We start from the raw sequence: 27,196 nt of genomic DNA, 5'->3' as shown, positions 1-27,196 counted from the left end.
TGTCGTTGGTCAGCCCAGCAGACTGGAGGTCCTCATCACGGGGAGATGAGACCAGGGTAGGGAGGCTCTCAGAACAATGGGGCTTGTTGAGGGCTGGGAGGCTGGTGGCAGAGTGGAAACCTGACATACAGGAGACCAGAGCCAAAGGCAAGAACGTGGGCACAGGCAGGGAGGCTTGTGGTCGGGAAAGCAAAGACACCCGGAAGCAGTGAGAGAAGCTGAGCTGTTTAATCACCTCCTTGGCCAGGCTCCAGGCTGTGGCTGCCCCGAACAACTCACACCGGGAAGCCACGGAGCGTCGCCGGAGATGGAGTGGCCGCTCGAGTCAGAGGAGGAGTCAGGGCGGGAAGGGGGAGCTTCGGGGGGCTCTGACTCGGCCATCTGGCAGTCTCGCCCCCAGGTCCCGCTTCAGCTCTCACAGGTTCCTGGCTGGTCCCCAGGGGCAAGGGACTGAGGGAAGTGCCCTCGCTGTGACCTGAGGCAGGGGCAGCCGTTCCCACATGGCCTGTGTGGAGGGTGCAGAGCGGCCCGCACCTGGGTCGGGATTGGGGCACAGGGCTGGGGGGGAGAGGGCAGAACTCGGGAGGCGGGAGTGGAATTGGGGGTCGCCTGGGTCCCACCACCAGTCTGGAGTTCAATAGCAGGAGAGGAGCGTGGCCCTGGGGAACACTGACTTGTCCTCCGAGACAGTTCCTGGTGATGGGCTGACCTTGGCAATAGACCCTAGCAGCAGGCAGTTGTCCTGACAAGAGGGTGGTCCCTGTTGGCAGTCCCTGGCAGTTTCCTGAATCGAGGGAAGAAGCCGGCCTGGGAGTCTCGCCGCCCCCCCCCCCCCCCCCCCCCCCCCCGCTACTTGTTCTTCTTGAAGAAGCTGAAGCGTTTTTCTCTCTCTCGTTCTCTGCCGTCCTTGCTGCGAAGGACGACAGGCCCCTCCGCCCCGGCCGGTGATACTGGGGGCATGGTCATGGCCCGGGTCATGCCCCGGGTGGCGCTGGGCGGCGCCGGCTCTTCAGGCTCTCCGGACGCAGAGGACGCGGCGGTGATGGCGGCATTCACCACCCGCAGCCACGAGCTCATCTCCGCCTGCACAGGGCACGGGGGGGGGGGGGGGGGGGGGGGGGGGGGGGTGCCGGGGCTCAGCTGCAAGGCCGCTGCGGGGCTGGGCCGGCAGACGGCAGGCAGGCCTCCGAGGAGCGGGCAGAGAGAAAGGCAGGAGAGGGAGGAAAGGGGAACCCGCAGCTAGAATGTTCTGAGAAGGCCGCGGAAAGGTGGGAGCGTGGGAGGAGAAGGGGCCAGCTCACCTCATCCTTGGCCTGGAATAGATACTCTTTTCCGTCCTGTAAGCTGGTGGGAGAAAGAGAAAACGTCAGGGCGGAGCTGAGAACGTGGGAGGGCTACCTGAGAGCCGGGGAGAGCTCGGGCGTCAGGCCACGAGCAGGCTGGGGAACAGGCGGCCGCGGCCCCCGGCGCCGGACCAGACACGCTCTGCACATTCTTGAGATTCCCAGGCCCGTGCAGAAGCGAACCCCGCCAGTCCGGCTGCCGGGGAGCGTGGTGAGCTCACCCGCACCCCAGGCCATGCCTCTTGCCCCGGCCGCTTGCTGGCAGGCAGGGGCAGGCCCTGGGAGGTCCCCGGCAGCTGGGCAGCACCAGGATCTCGTTTTGGCTTGCCATCATCAGCAGGCAGGCCTGCGTCCTGGGGCTCCTGCTCCCCCTTAGTGTGGAATACAGCCAGGACCCCCCCACCTCTCCCTCCTCTCCATCGCTGGCCCCAAACACCCAGCTCTGTAACTCTAGGCCTCTGCTCCCAGCCCCGCCTCCCCTCCCACCCCGAGGGCACGGCGCACTCCTACCCCAGCTTGAAGACGTGTTTGCGCTTTCGATAATCAAAGGCGACGCTGCCCTGGGCCCTGGCCAGGCTGACAGGCACCTCTCCGTGGTACGGCACTCCCGCGCTGGCTGCCTTTGCGTCCTTATAAAAGCCGAGGCTCCCACGCCGGAGGACGCAGTACACGTTTTGCCACGACCTTGGAGGGACCGTGGTGCAGGTGAGGCGGGTGGCGGGTCTCTGCGGGGCCTAGAACCCTGGGACGAGCTCGGGGGTCCGAGGACTGCCAGCGCCCCCCCTGTCTGTGTGCTCCTTGTCTTCCCCCGCCTCCAGACCCTCACCTGAGGCCCCGCTCTCCTCCTGGGTCCCCTCCCGGTCCCCGAGGTCCCTCCTCCTCCAGGGCACCCCCTACCCGTCCGTGGAGGAAGGGTTTGCAAGGACGCCTCTTCGGAAGGCGGGAACGGGAGAGGCCACCAGCGCTGGGCGGCCAGGCCCAGTACCTGTTGGCAGCCTTCTTGCCAAAGGCCTCCATCTCCTGTTTGCGACACAGCATCCCCTCCATCTGTTCCTGCGCAGAGAGCTCGGGGCCTCGGGGCGGCAGAGTGGCAACCCGGGCTGACTCAGACGACCTGCTCTGGGGCATGGCGGGAGGGGCTGGGCCCCGCGTCCGGCTCGGCTTCTCTCCCCGGGGCCCATTGGCCTCGTCCCCAGGGCCAGACCCCTGTGGGGAAAATGGAAAACGGTCGGCCTCATAGGAGGAGATGGGAAATACCTCGGCCGAAAGGTCATGAAGCTTGACGTCCAGGAGCTGGTCTGCCCAGCCCCTGCGTGTCCCTTGAGTCCCCGGCCTCTCCCGTACCCAGCATCACCGCCGTCTGGCTCACGCCCCCGTGCACCCCTCCATCTCCTGGTTTTCAACACCCAAACCTCTGGGAGAAACTCACAGGTCCTTCTGCGAAGGTGCCCTGCTCCAGTCTCTGCTGCTCTGACAGGGGCTACAAGGACAAGAAGCTGTAAGACGGGCCGGCGTGGGGGGCTGTGTGTGTGGGTGCTGAGGTCCTGATGCGGGTGCACAGGGCAGCGGGGCTCACCTGTGGGGACTCTGCGTCTGCGCAGACTCCGTTGACGCTGGCCTGCTGGGTGGACGCCGGGAGCCGGGGGTGGGTTCTGGAACAGGAGATGACACAGACCGTGAAGCCCGAGGGCGGCTCAGACTCCGCCTCCTCTCAACCCCGAGGGTCCCAGCTCTCACCCGTCCCAGGCGGCGCTGGGAGCTGTCTGGCTGTCCACCAGGTCCCCGGCAGGCCGACCGGCTGTGGGCTCTGGAGCAGGGGGCTGTTTCCTCCGTTCCTCCTCCTCCCTCTTTCTTTTCCGCTCCTTCTCCTGCTCTTCCAGCTGTCAAAACATTCTGGGATCAGAGCATAGAAGGTCTCACTTAAGAGGACCAGGGCCGGGGGGAAAGCTGAAATGCCTCAGCTCTAGCCTGATGAAACAGAAAGGATTGGAAACGGAATTCCAGAAGAAGGTGGGGATTGGAAACAACTCAGCGTCCCCGGGGTCGGGGGCGGGGTGGGGGGTGCGGAGTGACGGCCCCAGCTGTGCCGACAAGGGGCACCAGGGGCTCACATTCGGGAGAGGCTGGCGCAGAGGGGGGATCAGGGGCCTGGGAGCCCTGGGGTCCCACAGCCCTCACCGCTGTGAGCTTCTCCAGCGCGCTGAAACGCTCCTCCCAGGCCACCGCTGACTTCTGGAAGGCCTCATGCCGCTTGATGAGGCTTTCAACCTCGTCGACGGTGCAGCCCAGCTCAGCGCTGCGCACCAGCGGCTCTTGGCTGCACAGCCAGGCCTCCGCCATACCCGCGTCTCTCCCAAACACGAGCACCTCCAAAACTGCAGGGGTTGGGGGGGGTCACAGGGAGAGGGCAGGTCAGAGCACCAGCAGGGCCCTGCAGCCGCAGCCCTTCGAGAACAGAGACCCGGAGGAAGCCAGTGCCCCAGAGCAGGAGCACGGCGCGAGCCGGGCAGTGCCAAGAGTGGGCACCTTGAGTTCCATACCCAGGACTCTTGGTCTTACCTACTCTGGCCGACTTGGTCTTATCTACCTACCCTCCTCCCGAACCCTGGCCCCCACGGCAGCTCACCAAGCTGGAGCCAGTCCATCTTCTCCTGCCACTTGTCTGCTGTCTCCTGGCGCCGCGCCTGCAGCTGGGACAGCTTCTCTGAGATCTGGGCGGGGGGTGGGGGGGCAGAGACGTGAGTCAGCACCCAGGGGGACCTTGCCGGGATCCCTGGAGGACTCACACGGGGAACTAGTAAATTCTGATGTCAGGAGGCAGACGGTTCTGGGGCGGGGGGAGTTGGAATGGGGAAATCCCTGAACAGCCTGAGGTGAGAGAGGTTTCTACGAAGGAAGAATGAGAGGAAGGAGAGCGACTCAGAGGAGACAGCGGCACTCGGGCCTCCCCCCGAGAGGATGACCCGGCGGCGCGCACACATCACCCACCTCCTCGGCTGCGTAGTGGCTCCTGGCAAGCAGCCCCTGGCCCATGTCGATGCACGAGGAGAAGCGGTCGGCCCTGGCCTCTATCTCCGCCTTGATGCCCTGATGGTTCTTGATGACCAGGTCTGCGGAGGACACATCCCTGGGGGCACAGAGACCACGTCACTGCTGGGCCCGCAACCCTCTCTCAGCCGCCCGTCCATGCCCCGTGGAGGCCGCGGGGCACCGGGGGCCTCACCGGGGCCGCTCCTGGGCGTCCATCTGCAGGTTCACGCCGTCCATCCACAGCATCAGCTCCCGGACAGCCTTGAGGAAGCGGAACTTGTCCGTGGTGTCGAGCAGCAGCTGGCGGCGTGCAGCAGAGCTTCCCTGCAGCTGGGTCCAGGCCTCGGCCACAGCCTGCATGTGGCGGCCGATCTCCTCGGCCTTGTCTCCGGCGTAGGCCTTCTGCAGCCGGTGGCCATCGTCCTGCACCTGCTGGACCTGCGGGGCCCCGGCTCAGAGTGAGGTAGAGCGGGCGGGGAGGACTCCGAGGAGCTGGGGTCTCCCAGTCCTGGTCTCTAGTCTCCGTTCTCACCCTCCTGTCCATTTTACCAGCCAGAGAAGCAGGAGGCAGCGCAGAGGGTTGGGGTCTGGGAAGCACGGAGGCTGGTGCCCAGCATAAGCCTTGTCACACCCCGCCCTGCTGGGTCTCAGGACGGGGCCTGGGGGCGTGGGGGAGCAGGGCTTTATGGAACCACTGGCCGCCTGAGCTTTCAGAGGCCTGTCCGGGACATGCGGGACCTCAAAGATTGCTAGAATGAGATTTCCAGCCAAGAAGGGACATGGGTAGTGGCTGATTGGGTCTAAACAGGGGGAGGGAGAACCATGCTTATTAGGCAGAGGTCTAGAGCACTAGCTGGGCGGGGCCCACAATATGAAGAACTCAATCATTGGGACCATCTGAAAACGTCACGGGCCCTCAAGAAGGCTGTGGACGGCGTGACTTGACATCCCCTGGCCAGAGACGTTTTCCCGGAACTGGTCTAACCTCATCCCTAAGTGTCCCTCCAGAGGACGCCAGCCTCCCTGCATTTCCGCGACCCCACCGTTTCCCACCAAGTCTCCCCCGAGCCAGCCCCCATCTTGTCGCACGGGGCGCAGACCTGGGTGCTGAGGGCCTGGATGTCGTGCTCGAAGGCACAGTGTCGGCGCTGCAGGGCCTCAGCTGCGTTGAGGTCACGGCCGGTGCCATCGGGAAGCTGCTGCTGCTTGTGCTGGACCCGCACCAGGGCCTGGCGGGCCCCGTGCAGGAAGCGCTGCAGCTCGTGGGCCGCGGCCAGCACCTGACCCCGCGTGTCCAGCAGCTCGAGCAGGTCAGCCCAGGCCTCATTGAGACTGTCCTTCCACTCGGCCACGGTGGCCCGGGCGGCGTGACCCCCGGCGATGAGCCCATTGGCCAGAGCGTTGGCGCTGTCCACGCGCTCCTGACCGATGGTGCTCGTGTCCCGGGAAAACTCTCGGAATTTGTCCCGGAGCATCTGGAGGAGACACGGACAGGGCCGTCACGCTGGTGGACACGGTCCCTGCCTGACCAGTGAGTCTTCTCGCCCCAAACCAAGAGTCCACTTTTCTCCCTGGGCCCCATGGGGCAAAACAGGTTTCTTCCGCGGGGCGACTGGTTTCCATTTACCCCAGATGCGACTGATGCCCCCAGGCCCCAGCAAAAGCACTGGGGGTGCCTGGGACCTTCGGCCTTCAGGCAAAGATACCCTAATTCTGGTCCATATATCTGCACTCATGAGGGCTCAAGCCCCCAAACTCTGCAGAGGAACATCAAGGCCTCCATGCTGGTGAGCTCTGATGGGAAGGAAGGACTGGAAATTTCCTTCTTGCCCCCATCTACATGCGGCCCCGTGACCTCCGTTCTGCACGATTCTGCAGATACCCAAGGATGGCTCCCCCTAGCCCGGTCTCGTGCCCCCCGCCCCCAACCCTCCCCGGGGCGGCTCTGCGGCCGGTGTCCACCCCGCACTCACAGTCACGTGCTCGTAGTCCTGGCCCAGCTCGTGGGAGGCCGCCACCACCTCGCGCTCCTGGACCCACTGCTCCAGGTCGTCCAGCTCCCGGCGGAGCTGGCAAAGCCGCAAGTGCTCCTGCAGCCGCTCCCGCCGCTCCCCGGCCAGCTCCTTGAGGCTGGCGTACAGCTTGTCCACCTGGGCTTGGCGGATCGATATCCGTGTGCTGCAGGGGCAGGACAGGCACCACGGGGCTTGGGATGCCGGGCTCGGAGCCCCCCTTCTGTTCCGTAGAGTCCTGTCCCCTCGGGCGCCCCCCCAACTGCCTGCCAGGTCTCTGCTGGTGCAGCTCTCTAGACAGGTCTGCACACGTGTAGTCCCGGAGGCACCCCAGTCCCCGCACGGCCCCAGAACCGGCCCCCGTCCCGGTGTCTTACTCCCCCACCCCCATCCCCCATCCTGTCCTGTCCCCAGGGGCGGTTCTCCCTTGGTGGCGCGCTGTGCTCACCTCTCCGGGTGGTTGTAGTCGATCATGTCCTGGCTGCTGGCGGCCAGCTGGCGGACGGTCTGAGCGTAGTCGGCCAGGGCTTGCTCCAGGCCCTGATGCTTCTTCACTGCCGCCTGGGCGCTGAGCTCGTCCTGGGGACGACAGTGGGCATCAGGGAGCGGCCTCCGCGCGGAGAGAGCGGCAGCCCCGCAGCCTGGCTCTGCCCCGCCTCTCACCTTGGCCTTCTCCTGGCCCATCATGTGCAGCTCCTGCTCACCCATCCAGGCCTCTGCCTCGGCGGCATCGCGGTAGAACTGCTGGGCCCGCAGGGCGTCCTCCAGTCGCTTTCCTCGAAGCTCCAGCTCGCGGCCGAGGCGTTTCCACATCTCCTGCAGCTCGGCCAGCTCGGGGCCCGCTGCTGCTGCGCCCAGGGCACGCTGCCGCTCCGTGAGGTCCGCGATCCGAGGCTCGTGGCCCTGTATCTCCTTCTGAAGGGTCTGTGCCCAGTGGCAGAGGAGGTTACTCTGACAGGGGACCCCTCATCCTCCCGTTCCCCCTCACCCCTGCTCCACATCCAGCTCCTCACTGCCAGGCCTCGTTCTCCCTCCGTCCTCCTCCCTTGCACACTTTCAATCCACCTAGTCTGCTTCGGAGGGAACCTACCTTCCCACCGTGAGGGAAAGCCCACCCCTGAGGTGTGCGATCCCACACAGCCTCGAGGGGAGCCAGAGAAACCCCAAGGTTTTTTAAGAAAACACAAACTTCTGGGTCTGGGAGGCTCCTGGGACCTTTTCTTTTGCCCTTAGACTTGGCCTCACCTGGTTTTTCTTCATGAGGAGCTGGACACTGGGCAGGTCCTTGCCGTGCTCCACGGAGCTAGCCATGGGCAGCCGCTCTGTGACCCACAACTGCATGAGAAAGAGGGGGTCAGTGGAGGTCCAGAGGGCAAAGCAGGAGGAGGGGTTGGACGGTGGGGAGACCTGCAGGGAGGTTTTTCTAAGTCTCCCGGGAAGTGTGTGCTGGGAACAGTCATCTCGGAGTCAGGCGTGAAGGGCGTCCCCAAGAGTCCCTCGAGGGTCTCTGTTCAGCGCCAGAGGGAAGAGAGAACAGCGCTGCTGGCATTGCCCCAGCATCCGGGAAGGAGACTAGAAAGCGACTGGCAGGGTGCAACTCGCCAGGACGACGACGCGACCCCATCGCAGCCCTAGGGACTCACGATCTCATCCTCCACGTCCCGGTGGAACTGGTGTTGCTCGCGAGAGGCCTGCAGTCGCCGGCAGCGCTCCTTCATGGGCCGGCACAGGGCCCGGAACTTCTCTTCCACGGCCCTCGAGGTCCTCTCCACCTCCCCCGCACCCTGGTCCTCCTGGGCCAGCGCTGTGGCCTGGGCCTGGATGGCCTCCACCTCCTTCTCTCGCACAGCCATCTCCCGTTCCAGCATCTGCGACCCGGGGAGGAAGGAGCAGTGGTCAGCGCGTGCACGGCTTCTGCAGCCAATGGAAATTTCTTATCCCCAGGGTTCACCCCAGGGAGAGCATTTCCGTGTGGCCTTGCTTGGAGGCAAAACTGCCCATCATGCGTGGGAAATCCAGGGGCTCCCGCCCTCCAGCAAGTTCGGTGGCATCCCAGTGGCAGCTTCCTAGTGGCCCGTCTTGGCCTGCCAGCTTTAGACCTGCTTGGTCCCACGATACCCCGGCAAATTTCTACAACACCCATTGGGCCTCGGCCCTCTCCGCGGAGGTCTGAAACGCCACCTTGGGGTGGTGGCGGGCGGGGGGCACCTTGTTCCTCCTCGGGTACCCCTCCTCAGCCCTGGAGGTCGTAGCTGCTACTCCTGTACTCTTTATAGCAGGGACCAGCAAATCGTGGCCCCTGCCTGTTTCTGTAAATAAAGTTTTATTGGCACAGAGCCCCACCCATTACACATACAATTTTACACTTTGCCTACGGTAGCTTTTACGCTACAACAACAGAGTTCTTGTGACGGACACCGTATGACCTAAAAGGGCCAAACTGTTACTGTCTCTTTATAGTTTTCTGATCCCTGCTTTTGAATTCTCTTTGCCCTTTTCATAGTTAGGCACTTTTTACTAATTGATACTTCTTTTTCTTAAAGTTTCCTTATTCAAGTTAGAGCGTGGGTTCTGTCTCCTGACTTTGTTCCGACTGATACGCATTCCTAGAGATTCTGATACAGTGGCCCACGGACCTCGCTTTGAGGAATACCAGGAACGATGTTGTCTGTGAGGGCTTAGAATGACCTCCCGAGTCTCAGGAGTCACAGACCCCCTCCTCCTTTCTGCCGCGGTTCACCGTCCCCATGGCAACCACGGGCCTGTGGAGCACCTGTTGCTTTTTGAGCAGAATGTTGACGCTGGTGAGGTCCTTGCCGTAGTCGTCAGAGTGCAGCTGGGCCTGCAGGCTCTCCAGCCAGCTCTCCAGGGCGGAGCAGCTCTGGGCAAAGAGCTCGGCTCGGTTGGCATCGAAGAGGCTGCGGGCCTTGGCCTGGGTGGTGCTCTCCAGCCTGTCCCAGCGCTCGTGCAGGTCGTCCAGCTTCTCGGACACCAAAGCTTTCAGCTCTGGCTTCTCGAGGGTCAGCTCCCGCCCTTCCTGGGGGGTGGGACACAGACGGGGATGCCACTGAACTTCATGGGTCAGTAGCGGCCCAGGGAGCTAAAGGGCAGTAGGAACCTGAGGTGTAGGCCACAAATGCAAGTTCTTGGGTATTCTCCACAACACACTCGTCTCGAAGGTTTCAAATCTCTCCTAAACCACACCTCCCACTGCTGAGTACACCCCACTTGTTCAAGGGCCAGCTCAAACCTCATATCAACGAAGAAGCCACAGAGACCTTTCCTTTGTCGGGCTCCCTCATGCATATGGCTTCTGGGGCTATGCACACGTGGTCTTGTGTATTCGCCGTCCTCGCCCGTTTCTCAGCGAGTCACCCCTCACCTGAGTTATGTACACGCGAGTCCCACCCGCTCTCCCCTCTCCCAGCCTTTCTGCTTGAGGACTTTGGTCGCTGGGGAGGTGGGGGAAGCCTGGTCTCTTGACCTGGCTGCAAGGCAGACCCCAAGTGTCCCAGAGGCCTGGGAAGCAGGCCTCAAACAGTGACCGACCGGGAGCTGGCGGACAAACGCTCAGCATCCTTGTGCTTTGGTTGGGATAACACGGATGCGTGCTCTACACTGTCGCCCACGGTGCCTCGTTAGGACTGAGTGCCAGCTGCCCCCTGGGGTGACTGGTATGGCAGAGGACCCATGATCAAATGCCTTTCCTTTTCTATCCCAGCTCCCCGCTCCCTACTGGTGTTTTCTGTGCTCATCTCCCGTACGCGTGGCCTGCACGGGAAGTCTTATTTCGGGACCTGCTTCTGGAACACAAACCAAAGTGCTGCCTTGAGGCTGTCTTACGTCTGCCGGGATGCAGAGCCAGAGTTCAGCACTGCTTGGTCAACTCTGTGAGACTTTGGCACAGTCCACGCATCGACGCATAGTCCTTACGTATGGTCGATGCCTTCCGTGACCTGGCTGAACAGGCTTTGCCCCACTTTTCTTCCATGGGGCCCCTTTCCCCGTTCTGTGTTCCTGCCAGACTGACTTACCCCCTTGTTCCCATACAGGCACCCCCACTTCCACACCTCGGGTTTCCTGTTCGTGCTGTTTTCTCTACGTAAAAACATCATTCCTCCAATATCTCTGCTTGTCCAAATTCTACTCAAACTTCAGGGACTGTGCTAGAGGCTCCGGGCCCTTAGGATCCCTCTACCTCCTCTCCTTGTAAACAGAGTTTTACTGGCACAGAGCTTTACGGGCACACGCAGAGACACCAGGCTTTATTAGGCCTTCTCTTAACTGCATCTGTCATATTCTGCTTTGGATGTAACTTTGGTGTTTGCGGATCTGTCTCAAATCCCGGCGGTAGCGTCATTTCTCAACGGTGCAGCTGACAGTAGAATCTCCTTCATTCCCCCTCTCGGTGCCCCATACAATGCCTCGCATATAGTAGCACCAAGTAAATATTTGCTGAATAAACGGAAACACCAGACATACACCGGTCTCCTCCTCTCCCCAGCCCTGCCCTTGAGGGAAGGAGAGTGTCTTTTCACATACCCTGAGGGTGCTGAGCGCACATAATGTCGCCTGCCCAGGCATGCTTGCTGAGTTGAAATAAAGTTTTACCTATGCTCGGCTCTAGAGGAAGTGCTGGGTTTGGAGACTAAGCACCAGGAACAATAAGACTCATAAGCAAGGGTTGGTAAACTGTGCTCTGCGGGCCAAATGTGGCCCCCACCTGTTTTTATAAATAAAGTTTTATTGGAACACAGCCACGCTCAATCCTTATGTATTCTCAATGGCTGCTTTTGCAGAGAGTTGAGTAGTCACAGCAGAAACCGTGTGGCCTGCAAAGCCAAAAATAGTTACCACCTGGCCCTTGGCAGAAGTTTGCTGACCTCTTCTGAAGAGTGTCACCCTGGTCCCGACCCAGGGATAGTTACCACGTTGATACAAAGCTGCAGTTCGGCTCCCGACTGATTTGCAGCTTTCCAAAGTTCTGGAGTCACTGTCTCAGAGACCTAAGGCTTTCATTCCCCAAAACTTAAGTTTCCATCTTAGAGGTTTGGCGCACCAGAGACCCCGGGACCTCTGACCCTGAAAGCACCCCAGCCCGAAGCCAGGACCCCATCCCGAGGAGGCCCCGGGGCTCTCTTCTGGCTGCTGCGGTCACCCCACTCACCTTGTCCACTTTGTCCAGCCAGTCTTTGTTGGCGGCCAACTCGGCCATGAACGCCTGGTGCTTCTGCCACTTGGTGTGCAGGTTGCGGGCCTCGTCATAGGACACGTCCTGGGCGGTCAGCATCTTCTCGTCGATCCAGAGCTTCAGCTGGACCAAGCACGGAGCGGGGGAGGGGAAGGGCAGAGTACATTTCAGATGCGCTGAGGCATAAGGGGGTGAGGCGAGCTAGCAGAAGAGGGGGCTGCGGGGAGGAGCCAGGCAGGCGTCCATCCTCAGTGGTCTCACTCCGGCTCAGCAAGCCCGGGCACGTCAGCAAACGGATGGCGGGAAAATGCGGAGGGGACATGGGGGGAATAGGGAGCCTTACCTCCTGACAGTCTTGCAGGAAATGCTGCTGCTCTCGGTTGTCCCGAAGACGGCCCAGAAGCTGCTGCACTGCTTCTTGATTCTTCTTGTGTCTGTAATGACAGGTCCTTGTGAGGCCCTCGAACTTGCTGTCAAAGGGTTATGACCCCTCTAACTAACCTAGAAACCTGCAGTCCTCCTGCTGCGGGCACGATGCCTTCTGGGAGCACTAACCCGGAACTACTGATATCCGGCGTCCAGCTAGGCCAGCAGACGTCGCCTGCCCTGGTGGGGGCTAGGCAGACCTTCCCAGATCACGGCCTAGTCCCTCTCTGACCACTAAGTTCTTCCTCCTCGGCTTTTCGTCAGCCCCCACCCCCATCTGTCTGTCCGTGCTGCGTTCACCAGCTTCTCCATCAGCGGAACAGGCTGGGCTGCTCTCGCTTGCTTCCCCATCGGGGCTCCCATTTCCCCCACTGTCCTCACCATACCTCCTCTCGATGGAGTCGGCTTTCTCCTGGATCTTCTCAGCGTGGATGTTGCCCCCAGACACGAGCTGGCGCCCAGCTTCCAGCAGCCCGCGGATTCGCTCTCCGTTGGCTTCCATGGTGCTCATGAAATCTTCCAGTTTTTTTATGGCGGCATCCGCGGCTTGGAGCGTCCCCGGCATCTCCGTGTGGGACAAAACGTAGTCCTGTATGGGAAGAGAGGGATGCAGCTCACTTCTCAAAAGTACTCGTCGATCTTTCGGAAGGGACCTACCGCGAGGACACATTGGACGTGGTGGCTAGCTGGGGAGGGGAGGGTGGATGGTCTGGTTCGAAGACCACGTGGGGGGGGGCACCCCCTTACCCCGCAGGCTTGCAAAGTAACAGGGGAGCTGGGCCAGAGGACCTTCACAGCCCAAATCCTGTTTCAAATTATTTCTGGCCACTAATTTGATTCAACAGCTACACAAGTCAGGTTTTTTATTTCTTCTCAAGTCAGTTTTGGCAAATTATATTTACATCTTTTTTTTTTTTTACATCCATATTTTTCTCGCACGGTCTCTCTGTCCGTCCTGGTTTCTCATTTACTCTACCTGCTGCCATTTCCTCCCCATCCACCTCGCTCGTTCACACGTCCCTGTCCCTAGTCCCTTCTTGGGAGGGTGTGGGGGGGTCTCTGTGTCCCCGGGCTCTCACCTGGCTGCTGAGCACGCCCTCCGCCTGGCGCGCGTCCCGCAGAAAGCCTTGGAAGCCGTGGGCCTGGGCCAGGCGGCCTTGCCGGCTCTCCCACATGCGGCCCAGCTCCTCCCAGCCGGTGCCCAGGGCTTCCAGCCGCTGCCGCAGGAAGAGGCACTGTGGGTCAGCCTGGTCCCGGGTCACCTCCTCTCCCAGGGCCCGGAGCCGGCTGTACTCGCTGCGGGCCCGCTCCACCTCTCCCCGCAGGCCTGCGTGTTGGGCCAGGAGGGCCTCGGCCTCCGGCAGGGTGGCTGGCCCTTCTTCCGAGGCCACGGAGGTCTGCGTGCGACCGAGCCACGCCTGGAAGTCATCCAAGCTGCGCAGGAAGTCCTGCAGCCGCCGCGCCTCGCCCAGTGACTCTTCTCGTCGCCGCATGGTGGCCCTCAGGTCTTCCCAGCCGGCTTGGACCTCTCCCAGCCGGGCGTGGATGGCAGGGGCTTGGGTGGGGTGGCCGGCGGCCAGGGCATCGGCCTCTCGGGCCAGTTCGCCCACCCGCGCGGCGATGGCCTCCAGGTCCCGCTCGGTGCCGGCCAGCTTCCGCTGCAGGGCCAGCACCCCGGCCAGGTCATTGCCCAGGCCCTGGGTGGACTCGATGACCTTGGTCTTCTCTCTCATCCAGGCCTGGGTCTCCGTGCACTCCAGGTGGTAGTTCTGGATGCTCAGGGCTGACGTCAGAGCTGCCTTCTTGCCGTCGGCCAGGGCCCGGAACTGTTGCCACCTGCGGGTGGAGGGAGGGTCTGGTGACCGGAGCCGCTCAGCTGCCCTGCGCTGTCCGGGTCTATCTGGAAGCTTCTTCCCTGCCTCCCTCTCCTTTGGGATATTCTACCACCTGCTCTGCTGTGTTAAAGAGGCCGCTCCTGGCTCCTCCTCCCCCGACCCCCTGATTGCTCCCTGTCCAGCCACAAGCCCATTTGGACTACCTTCACTCCCTTCCACTCCTTCCCTCGTTTCCCACCTCTGCCCTGCAACGTATACCAGAGAGCCTTCCTGCCTCGTTTTTAGTCTCCGGACCACGCCCTCCAGGACTCCCCTGTGGCTGTCATCCCCATCTGCTGCCCCCTTTCTTGGCTCCCCTCCCCAAGCCCACCTGTGGTTGAGCTGCTTCTGGGTAGTGACAATACTGTCCTTGCCCGGGGGCTTGGCCTTCAGCAGCTGCTCCGCAATGTCGTTCACGGCGGTAATCCGGGCTGCGAGGGCGTTCATCTCGGGCTCCAGGGTCTCGAACCTGAGCAGGAGGAAGAGGGTACAAGAGGTGGCCATGGGTCGTGGAAGTGGTGGTGCACCAGCCCACCTCCCCTAGATGCCCAGGAAAATGCCCCTGTGTCAACGTGTGGCTGATTTATAGGACATCTGTACATCTTAACCTAGGAGGTCTGCAGTATCTGTGGGTCAGGTGGGGAGCCCCAAGTCCCCCCAGACAAGTAGAAGAGCAGTCATCTCTAGAGTGACTCAAGTAGATGATGGTAGTTAAATATTGGGAACAGGTGCACGAACCAACATAAGGCCTGGCCCAGTGCCTCGTTCTTTATTAGATCCTCCCTATTCCTCCTGGGACTGACCCCTGAGCCGCCTAGCTGGGTCCCATCCTACTACCAGGTGTTAAAAATGAATTGGTAACCAAAAATATTTGTTTGAGTGATAAGGGTGTGAAGCACAACTTCTGTGATATTCTCAGTCTGCAAATGGTTTCGATAAAGGGCCAGAGAGCAAATATTTCAGGCTGTGTGGGCCATAAGGTCCCTGTCCCGAGTATTTAGCTCTGCTGCTGTAGTGCAAAAGCAGCCAGGGATGATATGGAAATGAATGAGCCTGGCTCTGTTCCAATAAAGCTTTATTTAAAAAAAAAAAAAAAGGCAACAGGCTGGATTTGGCCCCAGAATTATAGTATGCTGATCTCTGTCATAGCATATCTTGGAAACTTAAAAAAAAAAGTCCTTAAGTACATTTTAAAAACCATCAGGAAATTTGACTATAGGATGAGTAATAGACGATATCAAGGAATTGCTAATTCCATTCTATGTGATAATTAACAGTTGGGTGGTTCCATGAGAAAAACTTCTGGGGCGCCTGCGTGGCCCAGTGGGTCACAGCCTCTGCCTTCGGCTCAGGTCATGATCCCAGGGTATTGGGATCAAGCCCCGCACCAGGCTCTCTGCTTAGCAGGGAGCCTGCTTCCTCCTCTCTCTCTCTCTGCCTACTTGTGATCTCTATCTGTCAAATAAATAATAAAATAAAACCTTTAAAAAAAAAAGAACAATTTCCTTTCTCACAGATTTTAAGATGTATTATCCTGTAAATACAGCCACTTGAGGTGAATCAGTGTACCTATCTAAAGGTCTATAACATCAAAGCCTCCACTATTTTAAGTCCACACAATTAAAAAGTAATTTATTATATATTATATATTCTTCCTAATTCTTGGAGGACACATCATGGGGAACACAGAAGTGAAATGATATTTTGGAGGTCTGCTAATTTTTAAAATGAAAAATAATCAAATGTAGCAAGACGCTGACTATCGCTGGTGATGGTGATGTAGTAGTTTGTGGTAGGTTTTCTCCCTTTGAGTATGTTTGACTTTTTTCAAGAAAACAAAACCCAGACCGCTGTTAAGACACAAAGGGTCAGAGGTGCCTGGCTGGCTCAGCTGGTTGAGCATCTGCCTTCAGCTCAGATCGTGACCCCAGGGCCCTGCCTGGGGCTCCCTGCTCAGCGGGAAGCCTGCTTCTCCCTCTCCCTCTGCAGCTCTCCCTGCTTGCGCTCTCTTGCTCCCTGTCTCAAATAAATAAATAAAATCATAAAAAGAAAAAAAAAGACTCAAAGGGTTGTTGCAAGGGCAGGCGGTTTATGGTAGGGCCGGTGGCCCCCATGCGGGCGGCCCCATTCGCCAGGCCTGCAGTGGTGGGGCTGGGGGAGGTCTGCGGGGGAGGGGGCGGGGGGGGGGGCCCTACCTCTGCTGCACCACCTCCAGGTCCTCCAAGCGCTCGGGCAGGGCCAGCCCGTTGAGCCACTGCTCCTTCTCCTCCACCCACAGGCCGCAGGCCCCGGCCTCGCTGAGCATGGTGTAGAGCGCCAGGCCCGCCTCCAGGGCCCGCGCGCGCTCGCCTGCCCGGGCCTGCAGCTCCTCGTAGTGCCGCTCCAGGCTGGGCACCCTGCCCTGCACCTCGGGGGTGCGGCTCAGCGCAGGGGGCAGGGCAGCGGCCTGGTCCCTCAGGGCATCCAAGGCCGGCCGGTGGCTGCGGATCTCCTCCTCCAGGGCCCGGTGCTGTCGGGCCAGGGCCTGCGTGGAGAACTCGTCGTGCCCCAGCTCGGGGCTGGACACCAGGCGCAGCGCGTCCACCAGCCAGGCCTCCATGTCGTTCGCGTCGGCCTGGAACTGGTAGAGGCTGGCGGCCTGGGCGAGCCGCTGGGCGCGCTCCTCGGCCAGGGCCTCCAGCCGCTCCCACTGGGCCTGCAGCTCGGCTGTGCGGGCGGCGGCCTGGCCGGCGCCGGGGTGGCCCTCGGCGACCAGCTGCCGGCCCTGTTCCAGCGTCAGCTTCAAGGGCCCCAGCCGGCCGCTCATCTCGCCGCGCAGGGCCGTGTGTTTGTTGAGCAGGCGGAGGGCGCCGGTCAGGTCCCGGCCGGTGTCTGCGGAGGCCAGGAGGTGCTGCTGCTCCCGCACCCAGGCCTCGGCCTCCCCCGCCTCCCAGAGGAAACGCCAGAGGCGCCGGGACTCCTCCAGCCGCGCCCGACGGGTGGCGGCCAACTCGCACAGCGACTCGTAGCTCTGCTCCAGGGAGGCCACGCGCTCGGACACCAGCTGGGGGTCGCAGGGTTTGTACTCTGAGAAGGTTGGGGTGGACGGTTGAGAGCTGTAGCCCAGCCAGCCCGCCCGCCCCCACCACTCCCTGGTTATGAATCTCCACGCCCCCATCCCCTCAGGCCTCCCTCCCCAGCCCCATCACCCCCCATCTGCCCCTCACCCTTCCCGTCCCGGCTTTTTCCGGCTTTTTCCCGTGGGGCTGTCCTCCTTCCCCAGGGTTCACCTTTGCCCGGGTCGCAGAAGCGCAGGGCGGAGGCGCTGACGGCCCGCACCCTCTCGGCCTGCACGGCGATGTCGGCTTCCACCAGCTCGTGCCGCTGCAGCAGGTCCTCCACGCCGGCCAGGTGCTTGCCCAGGTCGTGAGCCTGCAGCCGGCCCTGCGGGGACAGGCGGCATGCTGGTGCCACCCACCCGAGGGCCTCCCACCCAACCTCCTTGGGGGGCTGCGGGGGTCACACCCCGAGGAGCACAGCCGGCCCTGTCCGTCGGCTCCCGCTCACACACGCAGTGACACCCCAGCTCTGGGCCGGCACCCGGGTCACCTTGTACTCAACTGCCCTCCTATGGAACGACCGACTTTCTTACTAAATCTTGCTCCCAAAATCTCGGTTCTGACTCATCTTCTCAGCCCCAGATTTCTCACCACCCTCCTGCGGGTCACTGCTCAGCCCCCAGCACCCCAGCAAGTCCGGGGTCTCTCCAAGTCCCACTGTCCTCTCCGTCCCTTGCCTAGATCACCGCACAGCAGCTAACTGCCCCTTGGGCTGTCCACGGCCCTCCTGCACATCGTGGTCACAGTGACCTTTAAAAACATGAAGGCAGAATCATGTCTCTCCTTTCCAGAAACTTCTGATCATGCTCAGTGCTCCACGCTACTCTGAACAAGACCCAAAGCCTGAGCAGGCCTGGCAGGCCCGGGGAGGTGGGGGGGGGTGCTGGCTGCTCCCACCTTACCTCATCCACGGCCCCTCCTGTTCTCCCAGTGCCCCCGGCCCTCCTTCCTACGCTGAACGTAGCACGCCTGTGCAGGCCCAGGGCTGCTCCTTCTGCCTGCGACACTCCCTGCTCACACCTCCCCACGCCAGCTCCCTCTGGGTCTGCGGGTCCTCAGAGGCCTTCCCGGACCACCTCACCCCGCGGCCCTGTTCTGTGTCCCCGGAGGCCCTAGGTCCGCCTGCTGTTCTGGTTCACGACAGGCCCAGGGGTTCCCTCAGCAGCCTCCTTCCACTAGAAGGTGAGCCCCACGAGGGCAGGGCCCGTTTGCTCTGCGTACAAGGCCCGGCGCGGAGACCTGCTTCTCCGAGATGCTCCCCCGCGCCCCCTGGGCCGGCGGTTACCTTCATCTCCTCCATCCAGTCCATGAGGTAGAGCAGATCCTGAAACACCTTCTGCAGCTCCAGGGTGAGGAGGAGCCGCTCCCGCCGGGCCGCCACCATCTGCCGCAGGAAGTCCCAGAGCCGCGCCACGTTGTGCTGCCGCGCGGCGATGCGCCTGATGTCATGGTAGCGCTCGGCCGCCAGCTCCGCCGCCACGGCGTCCACGGCCTGCACCCGGCCGCTGTAGGCCACGATGTCCGTCTCGATGGCCTCGTGCTTGCGCACGGCCGCCTCGACGGCCGCCAGCTCCAGCCCGAAGTTGTCCTGGGGCAGACGGCAGGCAAGGGGAAGTGGGGGAGCGCAGGCCCCCCAGCTCGGCCCACGGGCCGCGTCTGCCCTCCAGGGCACTCCTGCCGTGAGATGCCAACTCCACAAGGTGGCCCGTCTCCTCTCTATCCTGTCCCAGCCTGGCTCCCTCTCCCCTGTTCAAGCCTCTGGCCCCGGTTCTGGGGACTCTGGGTTGTCATCTGTGTGATGGACTCCTTTCTTTAGCTCCCCCACATGGCAGGGCTCCTAACCCACCTCCCTCTCTCTCTCTCTCTGTACCTCCTGCCCAGCCTGCACAGGCCAAGAGTCCCCGCCCCCCTCGCTCTACCTGGGACACGAGGCGCTGGTTCTCGCTAAGCCAGGTCTCCCGCATGGCTGCTTTGCGGTCGAAGCGCGCGGCCAGCTGCTCCAGCTTCTCCTGGCGGATCAGCTCGGTGCGCAGGGCCAGCTCGCGCTCGTGCTCCGCTTTCTCCAGCCGCTCCCAAGCCTGCGAGGTGGGGGGGACAGGGTTGGTGAGGAGGGGGTCATCGGGACCCGGGGGGGGGGGCACACGATGAGTCCCAGAGGAGCTCTGTCTAGCGGGTCTGCCGGATGTGGTCAGAGACACTTGTGCATGGAAACATGAGAAACGGACGCCATGAGGCCGCGCAACCGCACGAAACACTTCTGCTTACGGATGAGGACCGGAAGGGGACAGGGAACAATAAAGACCACTGGATTGTCAGTGGTGGCGGGACTAGAGGTGAACCTTATCACTTATATTAATCTTACGCAGGAGGCCAGGACAAGCCTTCCGGTCAGGGCAGTGGGGGGCTGGTGCCAAGGATGGGACGTCTGTGGGGTGGGGAGGGGGGCCGGGCACCTTGTTGATGTCAGAGATGAGCCGGCCCTCGCGGGGCGTGTAGACCTTCTGATTGTTGGCCCGCAGCTTGCTCTGGATGGTGAAGAGCAGAACTTCCAAGTTCCCCTTCTCCGTGAACCTGAGGCAGGAGGCCAGGTTGGGGTCAGAGTCAAAGGCCACACAGGCACAAGGACTCTACGTTTCGAAACGAAAGGTCCTGTGGTGCTTGTCTTCTCGTGATCTCAGTGCAAAAGCCAGAAAATATGGGCAAGCAAAAAGAACGTACTTTTAAAACAAATGAAAAGCGGACAGAAATGATCAGTTACACTTCGGTATATGTGTACTTCTTCTTCTCTCCCCCCCCCCTTTTTTTTTTCGCAGACGGGATTATTTCAGAACCATGGTTGATGATCACTGAGGACTCACCCACCGCGAGCCAGGCCCTGCTTGTGTCTGGCTCTCACTGTCACCCGCGTTCTCTTATCGCTTTCATTTTCCAGATGGGAAAATGGAGGCACGGAGAGGCCGAATAAGCTCCCCAGTGCTCATGACTGCTTGACGGCAGAGGCAGGATTTGAACTCAGGTACTTTGAACCTGACCACTTAGCCACGTGCTCCCTGCCGCCCACAAATAAGCGGTTCTGTAAACTGCTTCCTCGTTTCCATTTCATGAACATCTTTTCACGTCGGTAAGTGCGTTTCTTCAACACAATCTCTACTGGCCCTCCCCTGACTTATTTTTCTTTTACAAAGTTCAGGTGAGTGAACATCCTGGAAGCTCTACCTTCCAGAAAGCAGAGGGCTTTCTGGGTCACAGGGCGCACCTCAAACCATTCTTGGAATGTGTAGGAACAGACGTTTTCTGGATTAGTATTAGTTTTGGAGCTGAACGTATTAACTGCGGAAGGGCTCAATACGGGGCAAGCAGAAGCTGTAGCATGTGCCGTACAGAGCTGCCTCCTGGCGATCCCATTTAGAAAGTCCATTTCTAAAGCCGGCCAACAGAGCCTTTGCAGCGTGCGCAGAAGCAGCCGCACTCCCGTGTTGCTGGTGACGATCTGCCTGTCAGATCCAGTCCGCCTGACCCGAAGCTGACATTGGGTTCTGGGACACTCTGGCCAGTAATCTCATCTGAGTGGGTTGCGCTGACTCTACCTACCATAGTAAGCAATTCCTCAGTGTGATTTTTTTTTTTTTAATGGATCATCATTTTAAAAATTTATCTTGGAATTGCTTCTGGCACTTTCAACTGGGGGAAATGAGCCTTCCCTGCATTTATGTCCTGCCAAATCTTCCTCCCAAAAGGCCACCCTAATTTAGGCTCAGGGCTGGCATGCTGCAGCAGGGGGCGGCCCAGGGACACCTACTTGGGTGGCTTCTCCACGGTGCGGTAAGAATTGAAGGACTGCAGCTGGTTCTGGACCCCACTCAGGGAGTTGGCCAGCTGCCGGTCATTGAGGGTCACAATCGTTTGCTCGATCCACTGCAGCAGCTCTGAGGCCAGGGACTCATACTTCTCCACGAGGCGCTCGGCCTCCATGGCATGGTCCAGCACCTGCGAGACAGCAACAAGGGGGTCCTGCCCACGGGGTCCCTGGCCCAGCACAGCAGCTCCCCACTGTCTCTGCTTTTGGGAAGGAAGACCCCTAGGCCTGAGCTCTGTTCTACCCGCCTCATGGCAGAGGGGTACCTTGCCAATCCTTTTGCCTTCCACGGCCAGAGCCTTCATCTTGGAGAAGTAGTGATAGTAAGTAGCCACATAGGTGATGATCGATTTCTCGTCTGGTTGGTCCACATTCACATCTGAGAAGAAGGAACACTCGGGTCAGGCCCTGATGTTTAGAGATTAGAAACCTGCCTCCCAGAAGTACACCTGCAACTTGGATCGCTTACCCCAATCCCAGGGCCCCCATCTCAGCCCTCCGAAACTGACATCCTTCCTGCACCTCTCAGGGCAAAAAAATAAATACATCATTTGGACTAAAAGGACATGAGAAAGCGAAGTTTCTCTCTACCCCCTACCTCTTCTAGAAACAAGCAGAGGACAAAATGCAGAAGCCCAAGGAGACTTTTACTCAGTGTTTCCAAGGGAGGCCAAAATTAGCTGTTGAGGGCAGGAAAGGCAAGAAAAGAAACAGCATTCCTGTTTGGGGATGGATCTTGTACTTAGAGGCTGGAAAGCTGTCTAAGAAATCAGTGGATTTGGGGGCAGCAACACGGAAGATAAAAACCAAGCTTCCCAAAGCCGGGATGTTCAGAGGGATGGGCCCAGCGAGCCCCAGCTGTTCTCAGGGCCATCTCGGGGCTCGGTCATGGCTATTTCTGACCTCAGTCCCAAAGTTCAGCTGTGAGTCCAAGGAGGTGAGTGTTCTTTGGGCAAATCAGCTTCTACCACAAAAACCAAGACTGGGACTTGACATGTCTGGGTTCTACGCCCACAATCGGCAGATTCCATCCTACCTACAGGGAACACTATAGGACTGGAAGCCCTTGTGGTCCCCTCTGAAAGTCCACAGGCAAGAAGAACCCATTGAAGTCATGTCCTAAAGTTACAGGAGACTTTGTTTTACTTAAATATTCCTTATCATAACTGTGCCTCTCAAATGCTCTCCCAGGAAGAGCATTTGGCTGATGAGTGTTGCTCTGGACTGAGATGGGGCTATGGTGGGACAGAAAACAGGGAGAAAAATACTGAGACCCAAGTCTTCCCAGTGAGCTTAGGGAGGAGCGTTTCCAGCAGGGAAACCCCTTGGCTCTCTTCTGCCTCCCTTTTCTGGCGGCACTGAGACTGCTCTCGCTGAGAACTGGCTGAGGAAGCAGGTCTGGAGTTTGGATCTCTGCCCCATCTGCCGTGCGACCTCGGGAAAGTCACCTAACCCTGTGGAGAGGTCCCCATCTTCTCTTCCATAAACTGAGGACAGTAACGGCCCCGATTTCCAGAGCATGTAGTGAGGACTGAGTTGAGTAAAGCAGGTCGAGTGCAGGGCCAGGTCCGAAATAAGAGCCAGGGACCACTGCCTCTCTCACCAACATCAAGATCAGAACCAGAGGGGCCAGCCAGCACGGCCCGCTGACCGTAAGGCCAGAGCTGGGTGAGATCTCAGTGTCACGCAGCTTAATTTAGAACCCTAGAATTTTAGAGTAAGATGAACCCTTAGAGACTGCAGAGACCAATCTTCTCATTTTAGAGACGAGGAAAATGAGCCACAGAGAGGCTAAGTGACTGGCTCTAAGTCACAGAGCTGCTCCATGGCAGGGCTAGCATTGAACCACATTCGAGGGCTCTTTCTGCCACAGGGCTGCCTTTCTTCCTACATCCTTTTTGGGGGAGGGATGTAATTTTCGCATCATACAATTTACCCTTTTACAGGGGACGATTCGGCGGCTTTTAGTACCTTCACAAAGCGGTGCAGCCCTCACCACGATCTGTTCTAGAACATTCTTATCACCCCCAGAGGAAACTCCATACCCATTATCAGTCACCTGCCCCCAGCCCTGGCCCTCAGCCCCTGGCCCCCACTCATCTGCCTTCTGCCTCTATCCCCCAGCGCTTTCTTTCCGTCACTCTGCCCCACCTTCGGGATCCAGCAACTTCGTGAGCCCCAGCTCCTTCTCAGCCAGATTGAAAGCATTTTGCAGGTTGTAGTGTGCATTGCATTTCTTCAGCGACTCAAAATCCAGCAGATCCGGCCTACAAGGGGAGAGGACAGAGAAGGTATCCAGAGCACGTGAGCCCCTAAAGAGGAAACGTGAAGCCACCCCTGTCTTTATCCCTGCCACCGACTCCATTCCGTCCCGAACCAGGCACCCCAAGCCCACACCCACTGCTCCCACCCGCCCTGGCTCCCATCACTGCCCTCTGTGCAGCGTGGTGCCCCCACATCCCAGCTCTGAACGTTCACTCCTCGTAACTGCCATGTAGCCCATCTCACGGTCCATGTGGGCGTGTGCGCGCCCGAGGGCCGTGAGCCCGTCCAGCCGCCGGGCAGGCTCGCCGACCCCTGCCCCTCACCGGTGCTTGTGCACAATGGCGTTGAAGGCCAGCCCGTCCCTCCAGCTGGTCGTGAAGTTGTGCACGTTGACATTGGGATACCTATACATGGAGACCAGGAAGAACAGTGAGGAGGGCCTAGCCCTGGCCTGTGACTCAAGGATGGATCCCCAGCTCGTGGTTCCGGGAGCCCATCCCTCCTTTACCGCACAGCCTGGGTGCGGCCAACCCTCCCAGGCCGCGGGTCCCGGGCAGCCTCACCCCGCCGTCTTCATCTGGCACCACAGCAGTAGGGCGTCCTTGGCCGACTTCTTCTCCTTGTTGTCTTCTGTCTCCACACTGATGTCTTGGATCTAAGAAGGAGAGAAGGAAGGGCCTCAGTCCCCGAACAGGGGCTCCTGGAGTTAACGGAGATACTAGGCGATGCACAGCAAAAAACGGCTCTTTATAGACTCCGGGAAGAAGGGTGCCGGACAGAGCTGGGGGACTTTTCCTCCTGGGATAATGACTACAAAACATCAGTTCAAAAGGTTTTGAGGCAGCAGGATGGGGTCGGAAGTCAAAAGAGTGGGAGGGCCTCTAAGTGAAGGAGGCTGGCTCCTCGGAGTGGGGAGTGGGGGAATGGCCAGGTGAGCGCTGCCTGGGAGCTGGGTTTGCAAGGGGGACCGACGGAGCTCTGTTCCAGGCTAGGAGGAGCACCGGGGAGTAAGGGGACAACCCGGAGAACTGCGATGTTATGGGGACATTGGACTGCCTATGCCCAGAGCATAAGAAGCAACAGGGTGACTGTTTTAGGGAGGCAAGCAGAGTTGGAAGCGGACGAGTGGACCAATGATCAGGCCCCAGGTAGAGTTCTCAAACTCTCAGAGGTGAAGGTCGGTCCAGTTTGTACAATCTTCCATCCCTTGTGGACCAACATGTGGTAGGACCAGTAAACAGACCAGGCCACGGGGGACCTGCCACAGAAGCCTGACAACACCCACACTGGTCTCTACCCCGTGGGAGGGGGAGGCTGTCTGGGTCTGGTGCTTTGGCTACCACAGCAACCTCAAACTGCTCTGTGAAGTTCTAGACCCCGCGTGTTCTCGTCGGTCGCGCTGGGGACGGGCGGTGCCCGTTCGCGGCACGGCACGGATGTGTGAAGCCCACTCTGCGAGACGCTGTGCCGGGCTACCTGGAACCGAAGGATGATGGTCCAGACCAGCCCAAGGGTCAGGCGGTGGTTTCCGTCCACAATGTCGTGGGAGCCCATGTTTTCCAAGTGCACTTTCTGCTCCTTCAGGAACTGGAGGGCCTTGTCCACATTCTCCAGGCAGTGGATCCGCATGCGGCCTTTGGTGGGCTTTGGCTGTTAAGGGATAGGGAACACAACAACATGGGACGGTGGACCACCTCCTCTTTCCCTCTCAGCCGTTCAGGACCCTGCTCTACGCGCCTTCCCCGTGACCCCAGTCGGGAACGTGTTCCCAAGTTGGGCCCAAGTTCAGGAGCCAAAGCACAGTTTCCAGAGGTGGCTTGGACAGATTAAGATTCCCAAGGGAATTAATTGCACCCAGAGTGGGTGGGAAAAGAAAAGTTTTCAATGGGGCCACTGTTCCTGTCTCCGTGAAGCAATGCTCTTATTTAATCCCAGTGGCAAAGCCTCTCAGAACGAAACCATCCTCTGAGCAGAGAGCAGCCAACTGCTTCTGGCTCTGCGCCGTCACTCTTCTAACGGCGACACCCAGCTTGTCCCCCTGACCACTGTTTCTTGGGCTCCCTCCTCCCTCTGTGACCACAGCTCACCAGTGTCTCTCCCGAGAGCACCTCGAGGAGCCTCAGGAGGTTACGTCCATCCCGGAGGTCACTGTACAGGTCTCCCACCCGGCATGTCACCCGGGCCAGGTGCGAGTTCACCCACTTGGTGAAGGTTTTCTTCTGCACAGCTTCTCGCTCATCTGTGGCGGCAACAAGGGGTCATTTCTGTCCTTCAAGTACGGTGCACCTGCTTCTAAACACCGGCTGACGGGGTTGGGGGGCTAGGGGGTGTTTGAGGACCTGGAAGTGAGGTCTAGGAAGGAGCAGGGGCAGGAAGATGCCTGAGACAAAATCCCCGACTTAAAAAGCAGGGAATAAAGAAATTGGGATGAGCGCATAGGGTAAAAAAGAGAAATGAGCAAACAGGCTTTGAGAAGAAAGGAGGAAAGAAATTAGAAGCAGTGAGACATACGGGGAAGGGCTGGGATCTGGGATCAGGGCTGTCCTGTAACACTGGAGAGACACTGTTATCATCATCAGAGTCTTGCAGTCCTCATCTGTTAAATGGGCATACTGCTTGACTTTCTACTTCAACCCGTGACTGTTGACGAAATGAGACAATGTACGTCAGCTGCCCCGCACACATGATGGGCTGCTCCTTGATGAGTTACAGTTATCCGGGCATGATCTAACCCGAAGCAGAGACCCAGAGCTCTCAGAAGCAGCAGGAGGCGTGGCCATTCTCTTTGCTGACGGACAGGGCGTGGTCTTAAATGACACCAGCCGCTCTTCCAAGTGGTCATTAGAAGGACAAGACATTACAGAGGCTCTAGCTTCCTGAGTCAGCTTGTTCTCCTGGGATAATTTAAAGAAAAGACGGGATTCCTCTACTTCTGGGGTGGGTTCATTCAGTTCAGTCAGGGCTACAGTGGGGATCCAGTCCTGGGACAGCAACATCCCAATGCTAAGACGGAAAACAATCTTGAAGGTTGGGAATAGGGAAAACGCAGAGCCCAGGACACACAGGGGGGATAAAACAGGCAGAGTTGGGTGCAGATCTCAAAGAAGGGGAGGAAATGCCTTGCTGCCTGGTCCACAGGACAGGCTGCTGAGGAAGGCATGCTTTTTAGGTTCCACAGGAAAATTTAACATTTTAGACGTCATAAATGACGAAGTGAGGAAAGAGGCTCTGGCCACTTGGATTTCTGCCCATTTTCCCCAGAGGAACTCAGTGTGACGACCCAGTCCAAGGGGCCGGGGCCTGAAGAGTCATTTTTGTTTCCCTTCTCAGCACCAGCATCTCAGAAACCGAAAGGACCCATCCCTGAATTTCACATTCCTGTGCACCTCACCCATAAAACATAACGACACACCCACGTCTATTCCTGTCTCTCTTACCTCCAAGCCCCGTACCTAAGCCAGCCTCCGGGTCCTAACAACTACACCGGCAGGCCCCTGCTCTGTGGGCCTCCTTTCAGGGTCTCCAGGCCCTGCCTGAGCCAGGGACTGCCCAGAGTACCGGCCATCGCTGGAGGTGTGAAGACGGCCCTGATGCCAGGCACACTGGGGTCAGGCCATTCTGGCCTACGGGTAGAAAAAGAGAGGAAGACCGAATCCGTAGCAGCTAGGAGAAAACTGGGCAAAGCCAAGGCCCAGAGATAAAGCATCACTTTACAAGGTGTCCACAACAACCATCGGCACCCCCCCCCAAAAAAAAACACAGTGGTCCTGGAAATACACTGAAATATTGGTTCCAGGATGAACACAGGCCTGCCGGTCCGCACCAACTCCCTTTGACACACTCCCTGGTTTCCACACACGCCCACACCCACACCCACACACCTCTTCACACAGGTTTAGACACCCACTCAGAAACCCACGGCCACAGGGACAAGCCCTGGGTGGCTGGCCCTCCCGGGTGACCGCCGTCTCCCCTAACAGCTATACCCCAGCAGGTGCTTCTCCAAACCCTATGCGGGGACAGCGGCCGGGCTCGGTGCTGACGCGGGCGCTGCCACCACGCTCACGTCCCTTCTTCTTCCCCGACTCTGCGGGCGCCCAT

At 59.6% G+C, this 27,196-nt stretch overlaps 1 protein-coding gene across 4 annotated transcripts in view; it reads right to left on the bottom strand.

Moving 5' to 3' along the window:
• Positions 1-212: 212 nt before the first annotated feature.
• Positions 213-27,196, bottom strand: part of SPTBN2 (spectrin beta, non-erythrocytic 2) — a 37,320-nt gene continuing 10,336 nt past the window's right edge. For all 4 annotated transcript variants that reach the window (XM_046015618.1, XM_046015619.1, XM_046015620.1 and 1 more), the window contains 35 exons: positions 25,183-25,334; positions 24,572-24,745; positions 23,659-23,750; positions 23,419-23,499; positions 22,982-23,097; positions 21,097-21,209; positions 20,774-20,961; positions 19,428-19,545; positions 18,894-19,052; positions 18,260-18,562; positions 17,146-17,299; positions 16,072-16,942; positions 14,208-14,345; positions 13,082-13,838; positions 12,389-12,591; positions 11,920-12,010; positions 11,553-11,699; positions 9,159-9,422; positions 8,029-8,253; positions 7,631-7,720; positions 7,049-7,309; positions 6,834-6,964; positions 6,347-6,551; positions 5,474-5,848; positions 4,567-4,811; positions 4,332-4,470; positions 3,970-4,054; positions 3,522-3,718; positions 3,081-3,223; positions 2,920-2,995; positions 2,773-2,823; positions 2,329-2,549; positions 1,854-2,027; positions 1,302-1,344; positions 213-1,083 (listed from right to left, as the gene is read on the bottom strand). In XM_046015618.1, the coding sequence (XP_045871574.1) occupies positions 850-1,083; positions 1,302-1,344; positions 1,854-2,027; positions 2,329-2,549; positions 2,773-2,823; positions 2,920-2,995; positions 3,081-3,223; positions 3,522-3,718; positions 3,970-4,054; positions 4,332-4,470; positions 4,567-4,811; positions 5,474-5,848; positions 6,347-6,551; positions 6,834-6,964; positions 7,049-7,309; positions 7,631-7,720; positions 8,029-8,253; positions 9,159-9,422; positions 11,553-11,699; positions 11,920-12,010; positions 12,389-12,591; positions 13,082-13,838; positions 14,208-14,345; positions 16,072-16,942; positions 17,146-17,299; positions 18,260-18,562; positions 18,894-19,052; positions 19,428-19,545; positions 20,774-20,961; positions 21,097-21,209; positions 22,982-23,097; positions 23,419-23,499; positions 23,659-23,750; positions 24,572-24,745; positions 25,183-25,334 (7,016 nt within the window). In that variant the 3' untranslated portion in view covers positions 213-849. The remainder of the gene's footprint in view (positions 1,084-1,301; positions 1,345-1,853; positions 2,028-2,328; positions 2,550-2,772; positions 2,824-2,919; positions 2,996-3,080; positions 3,224-3,521; positions 3,719-3,969; positions 4,055-4,331; positions 4,471-4,566; positions 4,812-5,473; positions 5,849-6,346; positions 6,552-6,833; positions 6,965-7,048; positions 7,310-7,630; positions 7,721-8,028; positions 8,254-9,158; positions 9,423-11,552; positions 11,700-11,919; positions 12,011-12,388; positions 12,592-13,081; positions 13,839-14,207; positions 14,346-16,071; positions 16,943-17,145; positions 17,300-18,259; positions 18,563-18,893; positions 19,053-19,427; positions 19,546-20,773; positions 20,962-21,096; positions 21,210-22,981; positions 23,098-23,418; positions 23,500-23,658; positions 23,751-24,571; positions 24,746-25,182; positions 25,335-27,196) is intronic.

This window comes from Meles meles, chromosome 8 (assembly GCF_922984935.1).
Source record: "Meles meles chromosome 8, mMelMel3.1 paternal haplotype, whole genome shotgun sequence".
In the NCBI taxonomy this organism is placed as follows: domain Eukaryota; kingdom Metazoa; phylum Chordata; class Mammalia; order Carnivora; family Mustelidae; genus Meles; species Meles meles.
Note: the sequence above shows the minus strand (reverse complement) of the source record. Positions and strands in the feature narration are given on the sequence as shown.